General features: G+C 45.0%; 1 protein-coding gene across 1 annotated transcript in view; it reads right to left on the bottom strand.

Annotated features, from left to right (window-relative positions):
* Vangl1 (VANGL planar cell polarity protein 1) overlaps nucleotides 1–9,288 on the bottom strand; it is a gene marked incomplete at its 5' end in the record, with an annotated part of 42,264 nt that extends 32,976 nt beyond the window's left edge. The window contains 2 exon segments of the mRNA XM_013516531.1: nucleotides 1,933–2,065; nucleotides 9,090–9,288. Coding sequence (XP_013371985.1) covers nucleotides 1,933–2,065; nucleotides 9,090–9,160 — 204 coding nt within the window.
* Nucleotides 9,289–10,363: the final 1,075 nt, after the last annotated feature.

The following is a 10,363-nucleotide window of genomic DNA, read 5'->3' as shown; positions in this document are numbered from 1 at the left end:
AGAGGTAGAAGTAAACACAGTGGCTGCCTTGGAAAGGTGGGGACCACTCACCTGTTACAATTCATCAAAGGTTCACTTAAGATCTGGTTTGTTTCTCTCTGTGTAAATTCACAGCAATTTGTTTTAAAAAGAAAGGTGTCAGCAAGGGGAAAAGTCACAAATCCAAAGCTATAAAATTTGCTTCCATAAAAGGTCCATTCACATGCTATAGAAAATAGTTTATTTTGTCACACTCTTAGTGAAGACAACAACACTGCATTCATATTTGTGTTAGGCCTTGCATTCAGTTGCTGAAAAATTATTACTAATACCTTGTGGATCCCTTGTTGCCTGCCCACTGCTCTGATTTAAGCCGCTCATCTTTTTTCCTGGCAAGGAGTTAGTAAGTCCCCTGACCATTTTAAGAATCTGTACACATGTGTGTCTTAAAAAAAGGCAGATGTAAAAAGAGTTCTCTCAAGTTTGAGGTTTTCAGAACAAAAAGGATCTAAACTCCTCTAACCCAACCCTCCAGATTTTCAGTGAAGAAACCTAAAAGACTAACTGACCACAGTAACAGTTGCTAAAGAATACAACCTCTAAATCCTTCGTCTACCACATCATTCTGGTACAAACACCAATGGCTTCCCAGTAAGTACAATGTACAGAGAAACTAAAAGGAAAGAAATGTCCTCGCAGTGGGCCATCAGTACCTATGAATCCATTTCTAGGAGAAAACTGACACTTAAACTACTTAAGTGTGGTCCAAACATGGGATTGGCCCCACTTTTCCGTCCATCCATCATCTACTCAGTCACCCACCCACGCTCCCAGAGCCAGGACAAGCAGTAAAGCACTATCAAAGGCATCTGCTCCTCAGTGAACAGACCTTACCCTTAACCCACGTCTGCAGTTCCGAGTCCCAAGAGCGCCTTCCATGCTCTGAGGAACTGCAGTTTCAGTCCATCTGTATGATTATAAGTGTATATTTGTGTGGACCGACAAGTGTGTACAGATGCGTGCTTATCTATATTCCATCTTTACAGCCGTGTATGCAAACATGGCTTTTGTTTACATGAGGCAAGGCTGGGCATGCATGTATCTCAGGATATGTAGAGGACATGTAGACGTGCTTTTGAGCATAGGTCAGATATTTATTTCAATCAACTAGGGTGCCAGACAGGTGAAACCTAGAAAAGAATCTACACATTTATTTTTTAAAAAGGAATGAACTGCCACTCTTTTGAAACTGGGTGATTTCACATAAAATCCTAACACCTAGTTTTCCTTAAACATTGCAAGATCCCAGAACACTGAGTCCTTGCATTTCTGAGTAGCAGGAAGCATCTGGAGTAAAGGAGCTGATTTTCTTGACAGAGGCAGCTCACCCTCCCATTTGCCATAGCTCCTTTGCTCTGTCCCACGGCCTTGCACGGACCCCCAATGATCAAAAGGCTTGCTTGATATATTTTGTCCCTTCTTTTTGAGCCAAAGGGTTATCTCATTCGTTCCTGTTTCCCTCTCAGGGGTCTGGGTACGCAGACACTGGTTTACTTCATGTATTTAGCAGTGCATCTGGGCTGTCCTGACTTCTTTTCCCTTCTTCTCCATACTACTCAGGCTTTCTGTTTCATTTTGAAATGAGTCTCCTGAGACTCTAGCCTGTAACTTTTCCCTTCTCTGCCCTGTCATCAGCTGTGCTGGCTTCTTTTCAACAGCATTCAAAGCAGACCAACCAATCACACTTCAGAATAATTCCCAGGCTACCCAATGGCAAGCCAGGCTGCTCTTAGACCAACAAGAAACCACAGGACATAGATAAACTAATTAACATGCTGGAAAAATAAAGATAAAAACCCAAGAGAACTTATTGCAACAAGACTTAGAAAAATATTTATGGAAAGGAGACTCGGCCAAGTGGCAGAGTGCTTACAGACTGCCTTTGATCCTTACCTGAACCTCCTCAGTCCTAGTGGAATCATTTGCCAACAGGGGCTCTCCAGTGGGAGCTTGAATGGTGACAGATTTTTCTGACCCCCTGCCATCTTTATTCCGGGGTGATTTATGTCTCTCTCTAGTTCTCTCCCTGAAAAAATAAATGATAAATAGCTATCAAATTTATGAAATGTAAGTTAACAACCTGATTCATCAAAACATAAATCTCATTTTAAATTTAAGAAAACTCTACACTTAAAACTCAACATATGCACACATGTGAATGTGCAGGTACACACACAAACATACACACACACACACTCCACCAATACCCACCCATCTACCCAAGCAAGGAGTAAACTGATATTTACTCTCTACTTAATTATTTCCTTTCTGCCATTCCACGATCTAAAACAAAGACTATCACTTTGCTACACTTTGCTACAACAATGATCAGATTTTTCTTCCAAGCTTAAAATGGTAACTTCAGAATTCCTGGCTAAGGCACATTTTACTATAATGATTACTCAGTTGATCTGAGTAATTTGTCTAATTTTCTAGGACTTTTTTTTATTAGGACACCAGTGCAGAATATCTAAGCTTTTGGTCTATACAAAAAAATCTGGGACACACTGTCATCTTACCCTCTGTCCTTTTTAACAAGAAGAAAGGAAACTAAACTAGGACAGAGAAATCATTCGCTTCTCATTCTTACAAATTCAAAACTAAAAGTGATTCCCATAGGTTCTAGCTGAACTCAAAGACACCCACAGAAACAAACAAAGCCATGACAAATGACACCAAGAGGTGAGAAGAGTGCGTGCGTGTGTGTGTGTGTGTGTGTGTGTGTGTGTGTGTGTGTGTGAGAGGCCTCCTAAGGAAAGTAGGTTGCTGCATACTTTTATTCCAGATGAACTTTCTGGGTGGTCCTCCAGGGTGACAGGGAGGGCACACTACTATGGGTCAGTCTGGAAATTACAAAACTAATCAATCACTGTGGCCAAGCCCAGAGGTCACAACCTGGTCAGCAACCACTTCTGAAAACCGGCAGTCTGGCCTCCAGATGCCAACGGTGAATCCAGGAGCCCCTCGGTGATGGACAGGCAGCAAGTTCCCTTAGCCTCGTGTCCCACCTGGAGTTGCTATCAGTTTTCCTTCCTACAACTACCTCTCTCTCTCGTTCCTGCTCCCAGGAAAGACAGAATTATGAATGCAGATTTTTCAGACAAGTAGTGAGATGTCAATCTTCCCTGCTACATATGTAACCTTGCACAAGTCATTCAACCTCTGAAATCTCAGTTTCCTCCTGTGGGACATGGCGATACTGATGATATTACACAGATAATGTACACACGCCCGGTGCAGGGCGTGGAGCAAGTGACTAACACAGTGGCCATGAGTACTGTGATCATTGTTAGCTAATGGCAAAAAATGGTGTCTTGACTTTATGAAGCAGAGTAAGTGACCTTGAAGAAAAAGATCTAACCAGAACCATGAATACATCATCAGACCTCCTTCCACTCCACACACCCATCTCCTATAACCTACTGCTTAGCAATATCAACAAGAACCCACAGCAAAAATCTGTCATATGTAGGTTTCTTGTCAAACGTCTCCTTTTTCACTACCTCCCTAGGATAAGTACTGCATAACTCCTTCAAAGAGCCAAGAGTTCCCCATGGCTGCAGAGAATCTTTCTGTTACAAGAATTCTGTATCTACAGCATAACTAGATGTGTTTTTTGGTAAGGTCTAGAGTTTTGTTTTAACCAAACAACTAGAGAAATAGTCAAGCAGAGATGTTTGTTGTTCACCAGAGATGCATCTAACATAACAAAAACCACCACTCCCATTTGTAGAGCCATGTGTTAAGTACTTTACTATATGAGTTTCATGCAATCCTAATAAACCTTTGGGGCTGTTATTACTGTTTCCACTTACAGAGGAGGAAACTGAGGTGCATGGAGTTTCGGTGACTTCTCCAAGCTGTAATAAGTAGCAGAGCTGGATCTGAATCCAGGTCTGCTGCCATTACTTACTTTCAAACCCACTGTTTCAAAGAACTGGAAGAATTTATAGCATAAATATTCCTCTTGCTCATCCTCACGCAGACACTTGTCATACTACTAGAGCTATGAACAGTCCTAGTGCTACAGTGCTAGGAGTCACACTGGGACTTTAACCTCAGGTAGCACAAATCGGTGAGCTGGCAGTCTGAGCATCAATCTCATCACTTCCAAGGACATTCCTTATTAGAGGCAATAATAATGTGGGAGAGCTTTCCCACGTTCTTGGTCTTCAGAATGAACATCAGACCAGGGCCGGAGCTGCTGCTACCCCAAACCCCACTGGCACCAGATGCAGGGGCACCTCTTCTGTCTCATTCCCTTTCCACTTCCCCTCCTGCTCTCACAGTTATCACTCTCCTGGCCATCAGCCACGTCACACCCTTACCTTACCCACCTCTCTATTCACGAGTCCCACGGGTCAAATCCTGGGACAGCACAAATTCCACTGGAAATCAGAATCTTTCACTGAGTGCCAATTCCTGCATCCTGAACACTATCAGGCAGAAAGCAGATAGGGAACCACCCAGGGCTGGAACAGCCTCTCCACCAGCGCCAGCTCCCGCCCCCAGCCTATCCAGCCCAGCTCTTAAGGGGCCCAAAAGCACCAGATGCAGAATAACTGTCTCACAACTCCCCAGTTTAAACCAGATAAGAACCTTTTATCTGATAACTTGAGGAAGGTTTCTCATCCTCCAGAGCCTGAAATCCTAAACCAGTGCTTCTCAACCTGCAGTGTGATGAAAACCACCCTGGGTGCAGATTTTAGGGCAGACTGCTTGGTCCCGCCCTCAAAGGATTTGTCTGGAAAGGAGACAAGAGGAAGCTACATTTCTCACCAGCACCTCAAGTGATCGGGATGCGGGCTGTCTAGGACACTTTCCTTGCGGCTGTTCTACACAGCTGCTCCCAAGGAGAGAGCTGACGGAATGACTAACTGGAATTCCACCTAGGTATGAGGTGCCTATACCCAACAGGGGCTCAACAACAGCAGCCGTGAGTGTATGTTCAGCTGTACAGCGCTGCAAAGCACAGTGATTTGTTACTAACACAGTATTAAGTGGATGGAGAACCGTGTGACTGAGACTGCCCTGGGCTGAGAGCCTTCCACATGTGCCAAATGAGAGGAAATGTAGAACAAGTCCCACCATCTCGGCACCGGCATGGGGCCCGATGGGTTTCTCCTCATCCTAGTCTTATTATGGAAGGAGCAAGACCTGATTTAACAGAAACTGCTGCTCCTCTAGACTTAAGACAGATCCAACTGAAATAAATCTGCCCACCTAGTGCTTTCTATTTTGCAGAACAAGTCACAGTGCAGTCACCTCACTGCAGTATGTACCCAAATGCTCGTATTGGTAGCTCCTGTCACTCGAAGGAACACCTGTAGCTGCCAGGTGTTCTGCATCTGCCTCTGGAAGAGGGCTCCCCAAAGATGAAGACAAGTTCATGTGTCTAAGCATCTAGAAACAGATGCACTGAGAATAAACAGTCTGCTTATAAATGGGGCTTAACAATCACATGCATCTTTGTGCATTTTACCCATTTTGCCCAATACGAGGGATCACCTACCTGCCTCTGCTGGGCAGCTATGTTGCCCATGGGAATCTATGTAGCTTTATCTCGAAGTCTGCCCCAGTGCACCATCTGCCCAGCAGAGAAAAGCCTATCTGTGTGTGAGTTTGCACCCATATACACGAGACGGTGGGAGGAGCAAGAGGCAGCACACAGGAGGTACCTGCATGTATGTGCACCCGTGTGTGTACATGCACATATGCAGGCAATTCTGGGGCCACTGCAATGTCCTCACCCCAGCCAGAATCCTACAATTCCCACACTGTGCTCAGTTAGAGTCAGCATTTCCTGAGAAGATTATTTAGTCCTGTCTCTGTTGTTTGTCTATTTCTATTTAGGGAAAGCTGGCCCCACCGGTTACTCCTCCTTTTCCTTCTCTACCACCACCCACTCACTCACTACCTGCCCTTCTCAGCTGACTGCCAGGCCTGGCTGACTGCTTCCTGTCAGCACTGACTGGGGTGGGAGGGCTGGGCGCAGGACAAACTGGCCCTGAAGTGGCTTCAGAATCCTCCACTGCCCAGACAGATCTCCTCTGGACAATGTACTTTAGTAAATCAGTCACTGAGTTACCCTTCATGTCCCTTTCAAAAGTAGCATTTCCTTCCAGTGGACCAACAATCCTGAATCCAGCCCAGGGCGTCTGTCCGCATCTACTAAGGTTACAATTTCAGTGTTTTTCCCTGTGCCTTGGTGTTACCTCCTGTGAAACAGGACTACTACCTTTCACTAGACCGGTCTGCTGTGAGGATAGAAGATACTGACTACCAAGGGCCCAGCAGGTACTCCCAAAGCAGTCCTTAACAGCACTGGCAGCTGCTGTATCAAGCCACAGGTTACCTGGACTCTGAACTCACAGGTTAGACAAGGTCGGTTACACTCTGTACCATTTTCCCAGCAAGTTAGCTGGATACTCTCTAGAAACTGCAAGCATGCTAAAACCAGGCCATCGACCTTTGTTAGGAAAGAGGTGCTGGCTGTCAGCTTGGAAGCTGGCCAGTCCCCCAAGATAATCCTGGTGCCATCAGGTGTACTGGGTTTGGTGCACCTCACTATTGCTCTCTGAGCTGGAGCTGTACTAACATGACCATAAGGTAAGGTCCTTCCCCTTTCCTTCTCTTCCATTCAAATTCCCAGCAATCCCTGAGCAGACAGCAGCCTCACAGTGGCATTCCTGGGACACCATCAAGGCCCCTGGCTGTGTTGAGGGCCTGTCCTGTGCCTGTGTAGGGTACTGTTATCGCTCACATTCTGCATGCTGGGCCAAGCCCTCCACAGCACACGCTGCCCGCACACACAGCAGGTCCTGTAGCCTATTTCGCCTTCAGGGGAAGCCTTCACCACCGGGGTTGGTGGCACTGCTTCTGAAGAACGCACACAGTGCATCTACAAGTCCTAAGGCACACATCCCCACTCTCAGAGCTTCTCTGTAGCAGGTACTTGCTAACAAGGCTTGTTTAATTGATTAAACATCTTGGTTTGTATTAACATTTGCCAAGGACTTTCTACAAGGACCCACGAAGGCACTAAAGTTCTGTGTGCTGTTTTACTATGGTTACAGTCTTTTACAGTTCCCATTACAAAGATGGAGTGTCAATTTCTGGTGGTCCCAAGAGGCCCAAGGAAACAGCAGAGAACAGCAATGGGCCCTCAAGTGTGGAAGTCAGGATTCGAGGGTAGACAAAGGAGGCTAGCATAGCTCCTCGGACTCCTGCAAACTGCTCTTCCCTACGTATCCCAAGTGCCAAGAGAATCCCAAATTCTTACTTCCACCCTAAAGGGAAGCCTGGCCGGTTGACAACTGAGCTGCTTTTGCTACTTAAGGTTAAAGAGTTGATGTTTTAAAATAGACACTTCTGACGTTCTATAACTAATCTGTAAATTCACCCAACGGTTCAAATCCGTGATTGAAGTTTTATCACTATGTGTTTCTGACGATCTCGGGATCTAGGTCCTGACACAGCCCATCCCTGCAGACTCCCCCAGCCCACCCCTGCTGCACCAGTGCTGGGCGTCCCGTACTTTCTGTCCTGACTGCAAAGGCCCACCAGGGCTCCAGCACAAGGACATAGATTTTTATGATTAGAGCAGTACATGAATATTTAGAAAAGAATGCAAGACCCATAATCCCTATACTCAGGGAGAGGCATAGTCAGTACATTAATATCTATCTTATCATATATATGTATACATATATATATAACTATTATAACATATACAGTTTTGAATCTCATTTTTAAAATAATGTGGGTGCATAAATGTTTTCTCATATCAAATAATCCATGAAATTTCCTTTATTCTCCTGCTTTATTTTCTTTTTTTTCCTCTCCATGTGGGTAATGTTCACTTTATTTATTTCTACTCACTTTCTTAAAAAAGTTACAAAATAACTCTTCAAAGTCAGATGGGTCACTCTGCTGCACAGCCTCTTCCCTGTAGATGTCTACTCTTGGCAGCTTAGAGAACCTGCTTCCAGGCCTCTTTCTGCATATGTACACACGTACAAGCTAGTAATTAAGCAAGCAAATGAGACCTACACGTCAAAGCATGGTTTTACAAAACAAAGTCTTCCTCTGCGTTCAGCTACTCTTATTGGGGGGGACTGTTCAGCAAGGGAAACAGACACCACTGCAGTCACCTTTCCCACACCACCACTGAGCTGTGGTCACAGCCGGGCCTTGGGCTGGGGAAGATGGTACCTGTGACCACAGTGCTGAAACGTGAAAGCCACTGATGGTATTAACACAGTCGGCTACCTCTTACTGAGTACTGTGTTAAACGCTTTGCATGTGTAATCTCATTTGATTCTCTCTACAGCCCTGTAAGGAGGGATCCCTGTACCCATTTTACAGATAAAGAGACTCTAGATTAAGTGGCAACACTGCAATTTTGTCAGCTGCATTCTGAACTGGTACAGGCCACCGTTCATTCATTCTATCCCCCATTCCTCTACCCAGCAAACAGGTTAGTAATAGTAGGCCCTACAATTACTAGTACAGACCTGTTCAATTTGCAGAGGATGGGGAAATTGGCCCCGTCACCCCAACAGTGTTTTTGAAACCTAGCCTGTTCACTTGGAAGACCAAAGAAAAGAAAGGCGCTGAGCCAATCATGCTGGCTTATGTGCAAACCTCGCGGCAAATGCATAATGGACAATGAGTCAGCAGCTTTGGTGAAAAGCAGCAAATTAACACTTGTTGTTTAGCCCTCCTTGACATTATCTGTACAGCTTCGGGAGAACTGGCATCTGAAAAGTACTTAGAAATGAACAACATTTTCACTGCAGGAGGAAACTTTAATTTAAAACTAATTGTGAGAAATTAAGGTCATCGACTATAATGGCGGCTATAAAATGTAAATTGAGGATGTAGTCACTCCAAACTCAAGACAGCTGCTCTCAGGCTCTTGGGCATCCGTGGGCGGAACTGCCAGCATCAACAGCTCTGCGAGCGGCAGTTTGAAAACGGAGTCCTGAAAGTCTCACCAACCTGCAGATCTCCCAAATGCAAAGCAGCACAATCAATGGCTTACATACCCTTGTCTGTGAGATTTTTTTGAATGGCTTGAATAGTATGAATACCCAGAGTATGTGGATTCGGTATCCATAGCAGTGCAGAGTTGTCTTGCAGAAGCAGGCACTGTTTCTCCCGGGAGGTAGACAGTTTCACGTAGGAGCTTCTAAAGCCTCAAGAAGTCCGAACCAGAAGAGGACCTACGCATCAACAGGAACAATTCTGCGAGAAAGGGAAAAAAGAGAGCTCAATCTTCAAAGCCAGTTGTAACAGGGCCGACAGCAGCTGCCTCTCATAAGCAACATCCACCACCTCCTCTCGGGGTCTTTATTATGGAACCAGGGAGCTTGGGTGAAGCACTGATCTGTCAGTGCTCAACTCATGCAGGAGCAGGCTCCCCAGGTGTGTGGGAGACGGGCTGAGTGCTGAGCAAGCTGAACCCCACCACAGCAGGAAGAAGATGGGCGGTGAGGAGAGCTGGGCACTGGTCCATTTCCTAAGCACAGACTCCGCCACCTTTGGCCCTAGGAAGTGGCTGTCAGCACCAACCCTAGACAGAGCGCCCAGCCCCCTCAGTCCCCTCACTGCCAGTTTGCTGGCTATAAAAACAATCCCCAGGGAAGGTGCTTTTAAGGAATTTGATCATTATCAAAAGTAAAAAAAATTTTTTTTTCATTCTTTTAATCCAAGAATCCAAAATCCTAAGAATTTATCTTAGAGAAGTAACTCTTCAAGAAAAGTATTGCAGGGGGCTGGGGATTTAGCTCAGTGGCAAAAGCGCCTGCCTGGCAAGCACAAAGTCGTGAGTTCGGTTCCCGGTACCAGAGAAAAACAAAAAAAAAAAAGAAAAGAAAAGTATTGCCCAACTGTCTACAATAATAACTTTAAAAGCTACAAACAACATCAATGCCCCTAAAACAAAGGCATAGGTAGGGAAAATATGCCTCAGCCATCCAAAGAAAAATCATGTATCTATATAAAATGATAATTAGAAAGAATGGAGAGATTTATGATAGAATGAATTTAAAATTGGATTGTAGATACACACTGAATTTACATTACCCCTACATTCGTTTCAAACGACTTATGTAAGGGCAAGGACTCGAAGGGGACGTCACAAAATGAAAGCAGGTGATTTATTAGTTGCAAGGTTCTTGGGTCCCTTCCCACACTTTCATTAGATACTGCTTTGCAATAAAAATAAATTGGAAACATTTCCAACTACATTCCTGAGCTCCCACACGCGCTAGTCCTTTACTTTTAGAAAACAGATCTAAAGCTCTGTGTCTCCCTGCAC

The sequence above is a fragment of the Chinchilla lanigera genome, unplaced genomic scaffold (genome assembly GCF_000276665.1).
Source record: "Chinchilla lanigera isolate Chin_1 unplaced genomic scaffold, ChiLan1.0 scaffold00034, whole genome shotgun sequence".
In the NCBI taxonomy this organism is placed as follows: domain Eukaryota; kingdom Metazoa; phylum Chordata; class Mammalia; order Rodentia; family Chinchillidae; genus Chinchilla; species Chinchilla lanigera.
The sequence above is the reverse complement of the archived record's forward strand: the minus strand, read 5'-3'. Positions and strand labels throughout refer to the sequence as shown.